Source organism: Gopherus flavomarginatus, chromosome 6 (assembly GCF_025201925.1).
Source record: "Gopherus flavomarginatus isolate rGopFla2 chromosome 6, rGopFla2.mat.asm, whole genome shotgun sequence".
In the NCBI taxonomy this organism is placed as follows: Eukaryota; Metazoa; Chordata; order Testudines; family Testudinidae; genus Gopherus; species Gopherus flavomarginatus.
Genome location: NC_066622.1, coordinates 114,355,487 through 114,374,834, shown reverse-complemented (window position 1 = coordinate 114,374,834; position 19,348 = coordinate 114,355,487). Strand labels below are relative to the sequence as shown.

Below are 19,348 nucleotides of genomic sequence, written 5' to 3'. Positions count from 1 at the left end.
ACTTTTTTAAAATACAGAATTACAAAAATTAATTACTTGTGGTTGAGAGGGACCTCTAGTGGGTTATTTAGTCTCTCTTCCTGAATAGTGGACAGTTTCATTTTTTGTCATGGAAATTATCCCTGTTGAATTTGTCAGAGGTAATTGGAAAATATACATGCCCTGAGTTACTATTCTATAATTTCTTTACAGGAACTAAAGGAAAATGGTGAATTGTTATCTATTCTGAAGGGAGAAAATTAATGCAAATGGACATGAATGCTAATGATGGGAACTGAAATACTGCAAGAAATGATTCATTTATTGGTTACATTGGAGCAATCAGCAATGGAGTGGGAGTAATTAAAAGCTTCTGACTTGCTCTTTATACTTCACAAAGTCATGCTAGATCTATATGTTAAAGTAATTTTTCACCAAAAATACAAAACTGTATCAACATCTTCAATTAAACTGGAATGTTAAACGTTTTGTTTTCATTGCACTCTATGTAAATATAAGTATATTCATTTTACTTAGACAGTTTAGTTTAAACTGTCCCCCACAATTCACCTATCTGATACATTTTAATCCTTTACAGTACTTAGTTTGTGGGCATACAACTCTTTAGAATAACACATGTTGTGACAGACAGCATACCTATTGTCAGTGTCTCTAATTGTTTTTTTATGTCCAGTGAACAAGAAAAAATGGTACCGAAACCTTTATCCAGAGTACTACTATTAAGTCATTATTAACGAGCGTCAGTTGTACATTGTTTATCTCCATTGTCTAAGCAGTTATAGCAATTGTTTGCTAACTTCAGATGTTCTTCAGCCTGTTCTTCATATTTAAATTAAGATTGAGATTTAAGCCAGTAAATTTGAAGTTAAGACTATTCTGGTGTACCCTCAGTGCTGCTGCTGTTAGAAAGAAATAAAGTAGCTTCTTCCTTCCTATGAGATATTTCTCAACAGTTCATCTTGTTCTTCTCCCTTCAGTCTCTGTACCTAGAGGACTCTTTATTTTCTTGTCTTAATCCTTCTTTGGAGACCTGTGGTCTCAGTTCTTCCGCTTAATGGCAAAAGACTTTCTCTCTTCAATCATAATTGAATGGACAGGGGGAAAAAGTCCAGGAAACTAACCTATGTGCCTAAGCACAGCTTTACCATTAAACAGAAGTACTGCATGTAATGCTCAAAAATCGTCTTGGAAAATGAAATCCTCTGTTTGTCCACTGAAAAAAATACAGCAACGGCAATGCAGGAGTCCTTACATTGATGAGGCAGATGTACCTCAATGCTGACCTGAAAGGCCCCTTCCTCAAGTGAAAAAGTATTCAGTATCCAGATCAGTTCAATCCTTGGTCAGATTTGCTGAAACTAACACGGTTGTCTCTTGTGGTCGTGTGAATTTTGTGATGGCTTCTAGGAATTGAAGTGAGACCACCAACTCATTTCACATAGGACACCTCATGGCAATTAGATGGTATCTAGTAGCAACTTTGTCACTATCAACCTGGGCTGGATTTGATTTGATAACCTAGAAGGTTGGGCAAATTTTGAGTCTAAACCACTTGGCAGCATTTATGGGTTTACATTTTTATTGCTGCATCTAAGTAGTATTTATTTACATTATTAAGTCCTTAACAATGATTGCTATTTAATTCTATCAAAATATGAATAGTATGCGAATTATGTCAGCAATTATTTTAAAATATTTTATATTTATGATTGAAAAATCAGTTTTAATCTCAACAGGAAATCATGTCCTTGTCATGAAAACAAGCTTTAATTAATCTCTTAGGTATTTCTTGCTAGTAATCATTGCCTACCTCATTAAAGAAAATTATACCAAAATGTACTATCCCTGTGGTCAAATTAGGTTTTAGAAACTTTAACTAAACCAAGATTAAATACAAAATTCAATTTATTCTGCAGTGCTTTTAAAAATTAGTGTTTCCTTCAAAATTCAGTACTAAAGGTACACTAAACTGTGTACCTTATAATCTGCACAAAATATTGGTGGTCTTTTCCTATTTTTCTGCAAAGACTTATTAAGGGATGTATTGAATTTTCACATTAAGATTTCATCATTTTACAAAATGCTATGACAGGTGTGGAGGACCACGTGGCTCGGACAGAGACATCTCTTAGGGGAGGATCTATTAATGGAGATTCTCTATGTTCTAGTAAGGAGGAGACGATGGAAGATGATAAAATACAGGTAGGATTTGATGAGAAACAGTCAAATGAAAAAGTCCCATTCAGTACATCATGTAATAGCAGACAGCTACAAAGTAACAAGTTTTTAAAGTGCTTATATACCAATGCTAGGAGTCTAAATATTAAGATGAGTGAACTAGAGTGCCTCATATTAAATGAAGGTATTAATATAATAGGCATCACAAAAACTTGGTGGAATGAAGGTAATCAATGGGACAGTAATACCAGGGTACAAAATATATTGGAAGGACAGAACAGGTTGTGCTGCTGGAAAAGTGGCACTATATGTGAAAGAAAGTGTAAAATCAAATGAAGTAAAAGTCTTAAATGAACCAAACTGTACCATAGACTCTTCATGGATAGTAATTTCATGCTCTAATGATAACAATATAGGAGTAGGGATATATTACCACCACCTGACCAGGATGGTGGTAGTAACTGTGAAATGCTCAGGGCGATTAGAGAGGCTTTTAAAATAAAAATCTCAATAATGGGGATTTCAGCTATCCCCATATTGACTGGGTACATGTCACCTCAGGACGTGATGCAGAGATAAAGTTTCTTGACACATTAAATGATTGCTTCTTGGAGCAGCTAGTCCTGGAACCCACAAGAGGAGAGGCAATTCTTGATTTAGTCCTAAGTGGCACACAGGTTATGGTCCAAGAGATGAGTATAGCTGGACTGCTCGCTAATAGTGATTATAACATCCCTGTGGTGGAGAAAACACCACAGCAGCCCAACACTGTAGAATTTTATTTCAGAAAAGGGGTCTACACAAAAACGAGGAATAGTAAAGAAACAAGGAGACATTTTAAAGGCACCAAAATAGAGGCTCAACTTAAATGTATACCCCAAATTAAAAAACGTAGTAAGAGAACCAAGAAAGTGCCACTGTGGCTAAAGAACAAAGTAGAAGAAGCAGTGAGAGGCAAAAAGCCATCCTTTAAAAAGTGGAAGTTAAATCCTAATGCGGAAAATAGAAAGGAGCATAAACTCTCTGGCAAATTATAAAATTATAATTAGGAAGGCCAAAAAAGAATTTGAAGAACAGCTAGCTAAAGACTCAAAGTAATAGCAAAAAAATTTTTAAGTACATCAGAAGCAGGAAATCTGCTAATAATCAGTGGGGCCAGTGGTTGATCGAGATGCTAAAGGGGCATTCAAGGACGAAAAGGCCGTTGTGGAGAAACTAAATTCTTTGCATCAGTCTTCACGGTTGAGGATGTGAGGGAGATTCCCAAACCTGAGCCATTCTTTGTAGGTGACAAATCTGAAGAACGGTTCCAGTTTGAAGTGTCATTAGGGGAGGTTTTGGAACAAATTGATAAACTAAACAGTAATAAGTCGCCAGGACCAGATGGTATTCACCCAAGAGTTTTGAAGGAACTCAAATCAGCTTGTGTACCAAATGACTGGGGGATAGCTAAAGTGATACCAATTTTTAAAAAGAGCTCCAGAGGTTATCCTGGCAATTACAGGCTGGTAAACCTGACTTCAGTACCAGGCAAACTGGTGGAAACTATAGTAAAGAACAAAGTGGTCAGATGCATAGATAAACAAAATTTGTTGGGGAAGGGTCGTTATAATTTTTGTAAGGGAAATCATGCCTCACCAATCTACTAGAATTCTTTGAGGGGGGTCAACAAGTATGTGGACAAGGAGAATCCAGTGGATATAGTGTACTTAGATTTTCAAAAAGCCTTTGCCAAGGTCCCTCACCAAATGCTCTTAAGCAAAGTAAGCTGTCATGGGCTAACAGGGAAGGTACTTTCATGGATAGGTAACTGGTTAAAAGATAGGATACAAAGGGTAGGAATAAATGGTGAATTTTCAGAATGGAGAGAGGTAAATAGTGGTGTCCCCCAGGGATCTGTACTGGGTCCAGGCCTATTCAACATATTCATAAATGATCTGGAAAAAGTGGTAAAAAATGAGGTGGCAAAATTTGCAGATGGTCCAAATTACTCAAGATAATTAAGTCCCAGGCAGACTGCAAAGAGCTACGAAAGGATCTCTCAAAACTGGATGACTGAGCAACGAAATGGCAGGTGAAATTCAATGTTGATGACTGCAAAATAATGCACAGTGGAAAACAATCTCACCTATCCATATAAAATGATGGGGTCTAAATTAGCTGTTACCACTCAAGAAAGGTCTTGAGTCATTGTGGATACTTCTCTGAAAACATCCACTCAAGGTGCAGCGGCAGTCAAAACAGCAAACAGTGTTGGGAATCATTAAGAAAGGGATAGAAGATAAGACAGAAAATATCATATTGCCTCTATATAAATCCATGGTATGTCTGCATCTTGAATACTGCATGCAGATGTGGTCGTCCCATCTCAAAAAAGATATATTGGAACTGGAAAAGGTTCAGAAAAGGGCAAAAAAATGATTAGGGGTATGGAACGGCTGCCATATGAGGAGAGATTAATAAGACAGACTTTTCAGTGTGGAAGAGAGATGACTAGGGGGATATGATAGAGGTCTATAAAATTATGACAGGTCATAACACAAGAGCTTCTCATAACACAAGAGCTAGGTGTCACCAAATGAAATTAATAGGCAGCAGGTTTAAAACAGTATTTCTTCACAAGTATTTCATCAACCTCTGGAACTCTGCCAGAGGATTTTGTGAAGGCCAAGACTACAATTTAGAAAAGAACTAAAGTTCATGGAGGATAGGTCCATCAATGGCTATTCGCCAGGATGGACAGGGATGGTGTCCCTAGCCTCCATTTGCCAGAATCTGGGAATGGGTGACCGGATGGCTCACTTGATGACTACCTGTTTTGGTCCTCTGGGGCACCTGGCATTGGCTGTTGTCAGAAGACAGGATACTGGGCTAGATGGACCTTTAGTCTGACCCAGTATGGCCATTCTTGTGTTCTGAAACTAACTGACAACTGACAAAATACATGAACAAAGCACATGATTCATTCTCCTTGCTTACTGATCACTTAATTGCTAATGTACAAAATTCAATGGGTTTCCCAAACTATTGCAAATTTTAACCAAGCTTTTCTGTTTCTGGTATTTATTGCTTAGAAATAAAATGGTTTGCACTGAATTTTGGTAAATTCCAAAGAGCAGGCTTTTGCAGACAAAATAGAGTTTGATGGGTAAACATCTCAAAAATAGTTAATACCAGGAGTAACTCTTATGAACATTCTACTTCTAACCATATAATTAGTATATGGCTCAATCCAAATCCTCATGAAGTCAATGAAATTGGGCCCTCTATAGCTATATGGCTGTAGTCTGATCTTATTTATAGTGGAAGCATTGAAAAGTGTTGACTAGCTATGTGGTGGTTCCTACAGTGAGGATTTTGTAATTTGGAGGATGAGGCATGGGAGGGGAAAATGAAGGACGTTAGGTGTCACCATAGATTTGCACATTTAGTGTTTTGAATAATTAAAATGAAACAATAGATACAAATTATGAAATAAGTATTTTTCCTCCTTAGATGTTGATACGTTGATGGAATCTAACGTACGTGGAAGGATGAAGGATTTTTTAAAATGGGTATACTTATCTTCAACAAATATCCTTGTGCCTCTTACGGAATGTCAGTGCAGTTATGCAGCTTAAGGGTTTGAATTTAATTCTGGTAGTGTTTATTGCCCTCTTCCAGCTGTATTTCAGTGTAGAGTTTTGGTGTGGATGAGAAGAGCAAAATTGACTACTCACCTTATCTGAAAAATCACCGTGCCTGAACCATCATGGAGTTCAGTGTATTCCACAGTGTCAGTGGCATCAGAGGATGTAGAAGCTTCTTCGTTGTCAGAAGTATCAGCATGAACTGTGATGATCAAGTTGGACACACATTCCCCATCAGTCTAACAGTGCCATCTCTGTGGTAGAAAACTGCACTCTGTGCAAGTGTAGTTGGCCTAAAATCCCAAGTGGGTAAGAAAGTGAATTCCACATAACTGTTTGAAATGTGCATAAAAGCAACTTCATCCAAATGCCAAAAATCTCTTCTGGACTCCTTTCAGCAGAGGGGTGCAGCACACACACTGGTTCTGCCTTGCAGCAATACCTGACATTTAAAATAAGAGCCTTTCATGTGGGAATGAAATGTTTTGTCATGAGAATAGAGTGCTTTTACTACAAGTTTAGGTTATACGCAGAATGAAAAGGACACACAATACTGGTGTTTAAAAATATTTCAGCACAGGAGACACTGGCTGCGGAGGTGAAGCAGCAAGAAATAGGTAGGAAATATTGAAAAAACTGCCATTTGTTTCTCTAGTCAGAGTCATAAGTTCTTATTTGATATTCTCCAAACATCCCTACATATGTAAATACTTGCAGAAGTCAGCAACCAGCCACATACAGGTACAACCTCTCTAGTCCGGCACTCTCTGGTGCGGCAACATCGATGGCCTGGCATGATTTTATTTTATGGTTTTTATGCTTTATCTACATATTTCCTTGTGCCAATACAGTAAAATTGTGTAACAACCCTACCACTTTATTATGAAGAACTGGTAAGCCTTGGCTAGGGTGCGTTGCAAGTGCTGTTCCATTTATTTGCCTTGGCAAGATAAAAATAAAAAGGGACCCGCTCACTACAATACTGATCTCCTGTGGTTTGGCAAATTCTCTGTTTTGGCACCAGTCCAAGGGTGCTGGACTAGAGAGGTTCAACCTGGATTTCCTTTGTCATGTTTTCAGATGCTTAAATTAGCCTTTCAGTGCAAATAATGGACAAAATTGGTCTGACTTTCTGCAGAACATTCGTTTGCTGGGAAAGACTGGCAATATCAACTTGTGTGGTAATTATGTCAAATCTCCAAAGCTAATCAGTGTCAGGCCTGGTTGTCAACACTGATGTGAGAGAGACCTAAGGTACATCTACACTAGAATAAAAGATCTGTGGTTGGCCCAGATCAGCCAACGCGAGCTCACAGGACTCTTGCTGTGGGGCTAAAAATTGCTGTGTAGACATTGGGGGTCAGGAAGGAGCCTGGGCTCTGGGACCTTCTTCCCTCACAGAGGCCCAGAACTCAGGCTCCAGCCCAAGCCCAAATGTCTACACAGCAATTTTACAGCCTTGCAACCCAAGCCTTGTGAGCCCAAGTCAGCTGACCTGGGCCAACTATGTGTGTTTTAATTGCAAAGAAAACCTCAATGTCTCTTTCCTTTGTGCAGCACCAAGTTGCTGGAGGTGCAGTCTTCTTGATGGGACCTAAAGCGAGGTCTTGAACATTTGTCACTAAAGATGCCCTAATATATATATTTTTTACAAGCAGCGAATAGTTTGATTATGGTGTTTGGGTCAAATCAAACTTATGTAATTGTATTCCGTTAACTTGGAATTTCCCACTGTCAGCTGAACAGTTTCAATTACATCCTTCACTTTCTGAACTATTATAAAATGGTGGAGTGCTATTTTAAACAGTAACTGTGTTCCACATGAGAGGGCAATAAAAACATCTGAACCCTCTCTACTCTTAGCCCTCCACCATTGCTACTGCAGTTGATCCTGCTGCAGTAGTGGTGAATTACTGATAGATAATTTACCAGTGCACATCAGCTATACATAACTAAGCAACATATCAATATTTCCTAGGCATTCCCTATACTCTTCATAAGAACAGCCGTACTGGATCAGACCGAAGGTCCATCTAGCCCAGTATCCTGTCTACCAACAGCGGCCAATGCCAGGTGCCTCAGAAGGAGTGAACCTAACAAGTAACGATCACGTGATCTCCTGCCATCCATCTCCACCCTCTGAAAAACAGAGGCTAGAGACACCATTCCTTACCCATCCTGGCTAATAGCCATTAATGGACTTAACCTTCATGAATTTATCCAGTTCTCTTTTAAATGCTGTTATAGTCCTAATCTTCACAACCTTCTCAGGCAATGAGTTGCATGAGTTGACTGTGCGCTGTGTGAAGAAGAACTTCCTTTTATTTGTTTTAAACCTGCTGCCCATTAATTTCATTTGGTGGCCCCTAGTTCTTGTATTATGGGAATAAGTAAATAACTTTTCCTTATCTACTTTTTCCACGTCACTCATGATTTTATACACCTCTATCATACCCCCCCTTAGTCTCTTCTTTTCCAAGCTGAAAAGTCCTTGCCTCTTTAATCTCTCCTCATATGGGACCTGTTCCAAACCCCTAATAATTTTAGTTGCCCTTCTCTGAACCTTTTCTAGTGCCAGTGTATCTTTTCTGAGATGAGGAGACCACATTTGTATCCAGTATTCAAGATGTGGGTGTACCATTGATTTATATAACGGCAATAATATATTCTCCGTCTTATTCTCTATCCCCTTTTTAATGATTCCTAACATCCTGTTTGCTTTTTTGACTGCCTCTGCACACCGTGTGGATGTCTTCAGAGAACTAGCCACGATGACTCCAAGATCTTTTTCCTGATTCGTTGTAGCTAAATTAGCCCCCATCATATTGTATGTATAGTTGAGATTATTTTTTCCAATGTGCATTACTTTACATTTATCCACATTAAATTTCATTTGCCATTTTGTTGCCCAATCACTTAGTTTTGTGAGATCTTTTTGAAGTTCTTCAATCTGCTTTGGTCTTAATTATCTTGAGCAGTTTAGTATCATCTGCAAACTTTGCCACCTCACTTTTTTATCCTTTTCTCCAGATCATTTATGAATAAGTTGAATAGGATTGGTCTTAGGACTGACCCTTGGAAAACGCCACTAGTTACCCCTCTCCATTCTGAGAATTTACCATTTATTCCTAGCCTTTGTTCCCTGTCTTTTAACCAGTTCTCAATCCATGAAAAGACCTTCCCTTTTATCCCATGACAACTTAATTTACGTAAGAGCCTTTGGTGAGGGACCTCCTCAAAGGCTTTCTGGAAATCTAAGTATACTATGTCCACTGGATCCCCCTTGTCCACGTTTGTTGACCCCTTCAAAGAACTCTAATAGATTAGTAAGACACGATTTCCCTTTACAGAAACCATGTTGACTTTTGACCAACAATTTATGTTCTTCTATGTGTCTGACAATTTTATTCTTTACTATTGTTTCAACTAATTTGCCTGGCGCTGATGTTAGACTTATTGGCTTGTAATTGCCAGGATCACCTCTAGAGCCCTTTTTAAATGTTGGCGTTACATTAGCTAACTTCCAGTCATTGGATACAGAAGCCAATTTAAAGGCCAGGTTACAAACCATAGTTAATAGTTCCGCAACTTCACATTTGAGTTCTTTCAGAACTCTTGGGTGAATGCCATCTGGTCCTGGTGACTTGTTAAGTTTATCAATTAATTCCAAAACCTCCTTTAGTGATACTTCAATCTGTGACAGTTCCTCAGATTTGTCACCTACAAAAGCTGGCTCAGGTTTAGGAATCTCAGGTTTAGGAATCTCCCTAACATCCTGAGCTGTGAAGACTGAAGCAAAGAATTCATTTAGTTTCTCCGCAATGACTTTATCATCTTTAAGCGCTCCTTTTGTATCTCGATCATCCAGGGGCCCCACTAGTTGTTTAGCAGGCTTCCTACTTCCTTCCTACCAGAGGTGGGACAATTCTACAGTATCCCGGAGGGCTTCATCAACATACCTCTCTGCCTCCCTTAGCTCCTCCAGTTCTGCCACCCTGGCCTCCAAAGCCTGTATGTGGTCTCTGAGTGCCAGGAGCTCCTTGCACCAAATGCACACATACGCCACCCGCCCACAGGGCAGGTAATCATACATGCTGCACTCAGCGCAATAAACTGGATAGCCCCCACTCTGCTGCTGAGCTTCTGCCTGCATTGTCTCCTGCAGCTACCTAGTTAATGAAAGGGTTTTGTTTAAATCAAGAAGTTTGGAATGTAGTTTAGTTTACAGGTTTTAAAGAACAGCAAGTGAACCTTGCCCCTTTCCCACTCCCCTTGCGAAACTCCCTGTTAGCAGCCCCTATTCGCAAAGCTCCCTCGTCGCTTGCACACTGCTTTATAAAACCCTGGCCTTCTTGATAGCCCCACCCACTGACTAAGGCTCAGCCAATTAACAGAGGCTTCTAGCTTTCAAACCTTACTTTGAAGCTTACAGCTTCCAACTGCCAGCCACAGCACACAGTCCTTCAACCAACCAACCAACCAACCAGACACAAACACAAGCTCAGCACACATCAAGTAACCCCCAAACACAAACAAACACACACTACAGACAGCCACTAACCCCAAGGGTGTTGTATTTGCTCCTCCTTCACCTGGAGAATTCCCTTGCAAATCTCCCTGTTAGCAGCCCCTGATCGCAAACCCCTTTTATAGGAAATGCTTGGGTACCATGAGATAACTATAAAGTAATTACTTTTTAAGGGCCACCACTGTATAGTGTAGACTTGATACAGCTTTTGATTACATTGTTTTATATATCTGCAAATACAAATTTCTGTTGAAGTGCATGTAAGTTAAAAGTTTCCAACATTACACTGTTGATAAATCAGATTATGCAGTTAGTCTTATTTGTGTTCTGCATGTAGTAGGTTATTTGCAAGATGTTATGTCTTCCATTCCAGTGAACAGTTGGTGAAGTCTGCCCTTTGACTCACGTAGCTCCGTGTCTCATTTACAGAGCGCTGGTCTGCACTGAAAAGTTACATCGGCATTAACGTAATTTTCAGGTAATATAACAATTTTACTGATGAGGATTTTTAGAGGGAACTAAAAAATGAAAATGATTAAAATGACTGGTGTTAAACTGTTCAAATGCTGCTGTTTCAGTGAAAATTGATCCAAACTGTTCAGCAGCAAGAATTTGGTTAATGTACAGTTATAGCCAAGAGTTCAAGGGCAGTGTGAGACTTTATTAAGCTCAGATATGTGCATATGGAGAAAACTAAGATTACAGTAAATCCATATTACAATTTCCTAAATCCAATTAATGTAACAAACCTCTGTATTTGTGCTTAATATTAATGCTAAACATTGGCTTTTATAACTAATCACAATATTACATGAGCAATTGTAAATGATGCTCAGCATTAGAAGGCACCTAACAGCATTAAATGTAAAGCAGAGCTCTTACATCTATACATTCAGTGAAGTGTTGGTATTAATCCTAAACAAGTTAGTTATGTTGCGTGCTAAAGCCTATAAATGCCGGAGCTATCCCACAATCTTTAATCTGCAAAGATTATTTGTATTGTTGCAGAATACTTCACCTAACTAGAACTGTTTGTTTAGAATACTGAATGACTCGTTAAGGCCAAAAGTATATACAAATATGTGTACTTGCAAGAAGATGTGAAAAAAATCAGTCTTAAATTGACATTAATCTTCTAATTTTCAAATACCTTTTTACATATTTATTTATCTTAATTTATCTCCAAAATTCAATTATCAAGAGCCCCATAGAGAACACTTACTTATGCTGTCTTTGTGTGGGTTCTGGATTATATTTCGCCATTTTTTCACCTTCATCCAGGCAGAAGAGAGATGTGTAGCAAAGGGACCACTTTCTTAATCAAAGGAGCACTTTTGACTTCATGCATACTGGGTGTAAAAAATATCCCAGTGACATTTACACTGCCCCACTTTTCTGCAAAATTCTGTAGAAGGTCCATTCTGAGAATTCTCTCTCATGAACAGTAGCCATGGGCTCCAGTATCATCACTTTACACAAACTATGATGTTCGCTCAAGCTTGACTTTTCCTTTTCCTCTCTTCCTGTGCCTATCTGGGAGGAGGACAAAGGTCCTCTTGCAGGACTGTTCATGTGTTAAGAAATGAGACATTCTCTATTTTATGCCCCTACATGATCAATATCAGTTGGAAATGGCTTGTTTCAGAAATAAAATGGTTTTCAGAGTGGAAAGTTTCTCTAGGCAGTGAGTTTATGAAAACAGGCTATTATGTTACTGAATGAGCAATTATAAGATGGATTCCAAGTCTATTTTAAAGAGTCTTTCTTTTAACTTACTCTTTTCCAGTCCTGTCTCCCCACATAAACTTCACTCGCTAGCACCATTAGCAAACACAGTAAATAGTATAATCAGTTCTGTTGACATTAGTTCATTGGAATCTCTTGTCTTCATTTCCCTGGTCATCAAAATCTCAAATGCACTGCCATTATAATCAGTCATTCAGAAAACACAAAGTTCTGGCAGGCAAAGCGGACTAATTAAAAGACCATTAGGATGGAGAAGTGGAAAAGATGGCAAAGCTCTTATCTGTTTCTTCCCCAACATATTTTTTCTACAAATGTTTTAAGTTTGGAGCAATTTCACCCATTTAAAAAAAAAAACCCTCCTTTTATTATGCCACCTCTGAATAAGGTTTTCTGATTATGCAGCATTTTAGAGGGAGAAAAAAGATCTTCATGTTGTAAAACCTAGTAACTTGTTTCACTGAGATCTGTAACACAACAATCAAAGTTTTTGATGTCACTAAGGGCTGGTCTACACTGGGAGGGATTGATCTAAGATATGCAACTTCAGCTATGTGAATAGCGTAGCTGAAGTCGAAGTATCTTAGATCGAGTTACCTACCGTCCTCGCGGCGTGGGATTGATGTCCGTGGTTCCCCCTGTCGACTACGCTACCGCCGTTCGCGTTGGTGGAGTTCCGGAATCGACAGGAGCACGTTCGGGGATTCGGGAGAAATCGATTGCTACCCGCTGATACGGCCGGTAGTGAAGGCGTAACCTAAGGGTGGAATAGGAATTCACATGCTCTGGTCAGCTTATAAAACAAATAAGATTTAAGCTGACTATTTCTAACAAGCACTTAGAGCAGGCCTGCACAACATGCGGCCCGCGGAGCCTCGCTGTGCGGCCCGCGAGGGGATTCTAAATCTCCTGCACACGGCACTCTGTGGGCAGCCCAGAGCCCTTTGAATCCCGACTGCGGCCGGGAAGCAAAGAGCTCTGGGCTGCCGGCAACCGCGGGGAGCCCTGAGCCCTTTAATTCCCAGCCACAGCCTGGAATCGAAAGGCTCTGGGCTGCCTGCAGCGGTGGGGAGCCCTGAGCCCTTTAAATCTCAGCCGCAGCCGTGAGTCAGAGGGCTCTGGGCTGCCCGCAGCGGAGGGGAGCTCTGAGCCCCTTAAATCCCAGCTGCAGGGAGTCAAAGGGCTCTGGGCTGCCTGCAGAGATTCCCAGCCCCGGCTGGGATTTAAAGGGTTCAGGGCTCCCCGCGACTGCCGGCAGCCCAGAGTCCTTTGAATCCCGGCCCATGGCCGCTGTTTGCCCCCTCCCCGGACCCCTGCCCCAACTCCCCCCCAGGATCCCCACCTCCTATCTAACACCACTGGTCCTTATCCCCGATACCCCTCTCCTGGGACTCCTGCCTCTAACTGCTCCCCAGGACCCCACCCCCTATCTAAATGCCTCTGCTCCTTGTCCCCCGATTGCCCCCTCCCAAGACCCCTGCCCCAACTGCCCCTTGGGACCCCAGCCCCTATCTTAGCCTCCCTTCTCCTTGTCCCCAACTGCCCCCTCCTGAGACCCTCCCAACTTTCCCCCAGGACCCCACCCCTACCTGTCCCCTGATAAACCCGTGGAACTCCCATGCCTATCCAACTGCTGCCTGTCCCCTGACTGCCCCCTGAACCTCTGCTCTATCCAACCCCCCCTGCTCCCTGTTCTTTGACTGCCCCCTGGTACCCCCTACCCCTTCTCCAACACCCAGCCCCCTTACCGTGCCACTCAGACCAGCGTGTCTGGCTCCATGCAGCTCCAGATACGTTGCTGCCATGCTCCCCCGTGGAGCCCACAGGCCCCGCCCCCACAGCACCTACCTTCCAGATTTGAACACCTCAAAATTCAGGAGTGCTCAAGCTCAGTTTGGACAGCTGTTACTTCATTTCTCCCAAATCAAATATACTGATCCACTGTAACTTGCTGTAGAAAAAGTAGGATAAAATTGAGCAAGAAATGCTTATTAGGAGTGGAATTGCTATTTTCAAGAGCCATTGCCTTTTTGTTTGTTTAAAAGGAAAACAGTGATATTGCATTGGCAAATTCCCCATAGAAAGAAAGAGTGGAACAAAAGAATAATAAAGGCACCTCAGCTTTTCCTCATTTATAGAGGACAGTCTTATAATATGCATCCAGATATCCTCCAGGTGTCAGGAGGTGTGTGGGGGGGAGGCATTGGTGAGGGGGAGCCTAGGGCTGGGGCAGCAGCGGGGTGGGGGGAGGGCACTGGTGGAGAGGAAAGGGGGAAGCCCAGTGCTGGGGCAGCAGGGGGTGTGGGTCGGTGGGGGGAGAGCTGAGGACTGGGGCAGCAGAGGGGTACAGGGGGGAGCCCAGGGCTGGGATGGGGAGCAGCCAAAAATTTTTTTGCTTAGGGCAGCAAAAAACCTAGAGCCAGCCCTGCTGGGTTCCCCCAGCTGCCGGAGCCCCGAGCCCTTTAATTTGACCCTGAGGGCTCCCAGCCACTTCTTCAGCTGGGAGCCCCTGGTTGATTTAAAATAAAGTATCACCTCCCCACCCCCAACCTTCCTTTTTGACCCACAGCTGTTTTGGTGGGGCGGCACTGGGAAAGGAGGGTTTGTTTCTGCAGGGCTGGGCGGTGCTGGGGCGGAGTGTTTCCGCTGGGCCGGGGGGTTTCGGCCCTCAGCTCTTTTCTTTGGAGTAATGTGGCCCTCGCCGCTTTACGAGTTGTGCAGGCCTGACTTAGAGGGTGCTCACCACTGTAGTATTTTGGTGCACTTTGCATGTCTTAGATAAAAGGGAAAAATGCTTCCTCCATGTAATATATGCAGTGGTGTAGCCATGTCAGTCCCAGGATATTAGAGAGAGCAGGTGGGTGAGGTAGTATCCACAGGGGCCGGCTTCTAATTTTCCCCATGGGTGCTCAACTCCTGCTCTGCCCCAGGCCTCACCCTCACCTGCCCCTACTTCACCCCTCCCCGCAAGGTCCCACCTTCTGCCCCGCCTCAGCCTACCCCCACCCTGCCTCTTTCCACCCCTCCATCTGAGTGTTCCCTGTCCCCGCTCCTTCCTCTCCCTCTCAATGCCTGGGAGCTGTTCCATGGCATGTAAGAGGTGCTGGGAGAGAGGGGGTGGAGTTGATTGGTGGGGGCTGCAGGTGGGTGGAAGTGGTGTGGGGAGAGAGGGGAACTTGGCTGCTGGTGGGTGCTAAGAAACTGCTTATTTTTTTCCATGGGTTCTCCAGTCCTGGAAAAATTAGTGGGTGCTTTGCACCCACCAGCAGCCAAGCTCTCACCCCCCCAACCCACCTCCTCCTCCCCCCCAGCGTGCCATATACCCACTCCTCTGCCTACCTCCCATCGTTTCCTGCCTAGCTGCCACCAAACAGCTGTTTGGCAGTGTTAGCATGCTCTGGGAGGGAGGGGAGAGAGGAGTGGGAATGTGGCACACACAGGGAAGGATGCAGGGCCAGGGCAGGGATTTGGGGAAAGAAAGAGTTGAAATATTGGCAGGGAGTGGAAGAGTTGGGCCAAGGACTATGGGGAAGGGGTTGGAAGAGGTGAGGCAGGAGCGGGGCCTCATGGACAGGGTGGACTGGGGGCAGGGCCGGGGGTGTGTGTCGAGCACCCAGGAGAAAGAAGGGAAGTCAGTGCTGTTCTGAGTACATTCCTCAGACCTGAATAAGAGCTCTGTGTAACCTCAAAAGTTTGTGTCTCTCACCAACAGAAGTTGGCCCAATAAAAGATATTACCTCACCCGCCTTGTTCCTCTGTATCAGGCAGTTGGTGACACTGCCCTAGTTATACTAGAGAGCAGTATTCATATAAGCATACAAGTAATCCTACTGACTTCTCTGATGCTACCTATAGGACTAAAGGGGTCACAATGTGGTCAATGGAAAGCAAATGCTCTTCTTCTCCCCCTGCTGCACAACAAAACTCTTATCACTAGATTGAATGCTACCATGTACCAGAGCTGCTGCTTAGAGAAAATCCTGGACTAAGAAGTGCATCTTATACTGGCTAATGACTGCAGCTTGGTTCAGACTTAGATCTATTTCTGATTTAGAAGAAATTCCAGAGGTAAGGAATCACTGCCAAAAATGCTGTGCTCACTTGAGCTTCACAGTTTGGGACAGTTAGCCTATGTGCTCTGGATAAATAAAATAGTCAAGTCAGGTCAGAACGAAAGAGGTAGCTGATTCCATGATCATTAGGGCTTTGTGGATGGTACCCACACCAGAATTTAATTTGGGAATTCAGTAGCAGTCATTGCTGGGGGCAGAGAACAAGTATAATCTTTCATTGGCCTGTCTTGTTCATAAGATGGACAGCTGCAGTCTGAGTGGTGTGAGTCTGCTGTCTTTAAACTCTTAGTTTCAGGTAGAGTCTACTTTCAATAGCCATGGTACCAGGCACAAGTTGGAGTTAAATGAGTAAAGGCACTTCTGGAAACTGTTATGTAGAAATCCATGAGTAGCAAAGGAGTCTAGCAGGATCTGAGCTTGTGATTCTTGACAGTGGGTAGACAGATGTCCTTGCTTTAGGGAATTCTTAAAAGACTTCTCCACTTCCTCAAAATGCTTCTCCCAAGTCATTGAGCAGCACTCCCATCTTATTCCAGACCTTAAACCAACTGGCTTTTATCCAGGTCCCAATCTCTTCTACAGACTGGGAGGGGATGGAGGTGCCCAAATGTTGGAATGATGAAGAGAAGACACAGAGCTGAGTACCAGCAGCATATCCTCATAGCATCGCCTCCAGAAACTTCATGTAAACACTGAGCCCATCACTATCCTCTGCAATTCATAGATTCAAAGGCCAGAAGGGTGACCATTGTGATAATCTAGTCTGACCCACAAACTTTCCTAAAATAAAGTTTAGAGCATATCTTTTAGGAAAACATCCAATCGTAACTGAAAAATCATCAGTGATGGAGAATCTTCCATGACCCTTAGCTCCAAGGTTAATTACTCTCTCTCTTAAAAATTTACACTGTATTTCCAGTCTGAATTTGTCTAGTTTTGGCTTCCACCCCTTGGATCCTGTTATATCTTCCTCTGCTAGATTGAAGACCCCATTATTAAATATTTCTTCCCCCTGTAGATACTTATACGCTGTAATCATCATCCCTTAACCTTCTCTTAGTTAAGCTAAGTAGGTTGAGCTCTTTGAATCTATCACTATGAAGAATGTTTTCTAATCCTTTAATCTAGTGGTTCTTCTCTCAACCCTCTCCAGTATATAAACGTCCTTCTTGAATTGTGGGGCACAAGATGGATACTCCTGCAGGAAGGAGATGAACCATTTAAAACAGAATTTGCCACTCCTGCCATGTATGTTAGCATCTGAGAGCTTGTCAACACTTAAAAGTGCTGAAGTGATGCGGCTGCAATGGTATATCTATGCCACTGTAGTGCTTAGTGAAGACGCTGTCTACGCTGACAGGAGAGCTTCCATTGGCATAGATAGTGGAGGTAGGTAATCAACCTCCCTGAGAGGCAGTAGCTATGTTGAAGGGAGAAGCCCTCCTGCCGACATAGCACTGTCTACATAGGGAGCTAGACTGGTATAACTGCTTTGCTCAGGGGTGTGGATTTTTCACACCTCTGAGTGATGTAGTTATACCGACATAAATTGGTTGGGTAGACCAAGCCTCAGACTGCAGAAAGATCTAACTGCTCTAGGAGAATAAGCAGGATATCTGACCTCAGTCTACTGAAGAGAGACCATCAGGACTAAAGCCTTCTCCTTGCTTTGCCAGTCTGGAGCCTCATTGATTGATATCTAATGCATTGGCTCACTACTGGTTTCACACTGATCTTTTCTAGGAAAGGGAGTCCAGAAAATAGGTAATTTGCAAAGAAACTAGATGGTTTCTTGAGATGAACATTTTTTTCAACCTCTCCCTTCTCTTTTTAAGAGTGTGGCATTGTTCTTAACTATAGCCAGTAGTGACTTTTCACTATCATGAAGTATTTCTACGTTAAGATTAACTAAGTTTAGTACTTTTAGCAACACTTCAGAGTTGGCAATAAACCTCATGGTTTGTTTTTTTAAAGTGTTTCATTGCTAGGTTCTAAAAAGTAGTTTGACCAATCTCTAATTGCTAGGAGTAGTTGCAGATTTATGACAATAATGTAAATGTAGCAATAATGTCCACACACAGGAAATATTAAGTCTTTAGAAGTAGCTACTGGTTACATCATTTGATGGGTGTTTCTACTGCTACCTCATGGTGTGTATGTGTGTGTTGAAAGATTAAGAATATGCTCAGGATTATCAGTGCTTTAAATTCACTGCTCTGAAAGAAAAATTAGTTCTGTCTACAGAAAGATAAGAATATTGATGTCTATGCTCCCATTGTGCTCATTAAACCTAATAGAAATTGGGCATACACATCAAATGGTGTACAGCCTTCTTGGTGGTTTGTAAGATATGGGCCTATGAGAGAAAGGAAGTTCTAACTATCCTTTCTTTTCTCCATTTGTAGAGCCTGGGTATTTGTTCATCAGTGCGCAGTGCTGCAGGATGTCCACAAGAGGGTACTGCATACCACAGTAACTGAGCCAGGCACAAAACTAAACACTTACCTGTAAAAATGTTCTTCAACACTAGGTGTCAGAATAGGAACATTTATATCTCCAAAAGACTATATTACAAACAGGTCTGATTTGTGCCCTAAAGAAGATAAATATATGACTTTTCAGCTTGATCACTTGAATTACTATCAACAGCATTGCTTTGCCAAGGTAACACCTAATTAGAAAACAGATTATGTATCTAATGGATGCATAGATGTTAACTAAGGATATACACCTATTTTTTCTTCTGCGGCATTTTACCATCATCCGATTATCTAATACAAAACCTTTTATCTCTTTCTTGTATTTTCAGATAGTCCAGTGGTGGTGGTGATGGTGGTGGGGAGAGCATTTACCTTACTGAGTCACAGATATAAAGCCATTAGCAGTCATTCAGCAGGAAAGCACTTTGGAGACTGTAAATTTTCTTTTTCTAGGCAATTAACTCCCTATTGTGACTGTTACCTAGGTAAATCAAAGACCGGAAGAGGCAATCTGGGACCCTAAGCATACCATGAAAAGGTGGTGATGGGGACAGCATAATGACTGTCAACCCCAAAAGTGGCAGCAGTGACTGCTGCCTCCTCTCAAGAGCAGAAGGAATCTCATCGCCCTCCTCTCACAAAGGCAGGGGTGGCAGCAGAGGGTATGTATTCAGTGTATCCTCAGTACTAACTCCAGCAGGTGGAAGGTAACAGGAT

General features: G+C 42.1%; 1 protein-coding gene across 2 annotated transcripts in view; it reads left to right on the top strand.

The window, feature by feature from the left end:
- Positions 1 to 19,348, top strand: part of GLRX3 (glutaredoxin 3) — a 357,920-nt gene that overhangs the window by 42,631 nt on the left and 295,941 nt on the right. The window contains exon 11 of one of the 2 annotated variants that reach the window (XM_050959661.1): positions 193 to 467. The exons of the other annotated variant lie outside the window; for it this stretch is intronic. Coding sequence (XP_050815618.1) covers positions 193 to 243 — 51 coding nt within the window. The 3' untranslated portion in view covers positions 244 to 467. Of the gene's footprint in view, positions 1 to 192; positions 468 to 19,348 lie in introns of those variants that run through there. 2 annotated transcript variants of the gene reach the window in all.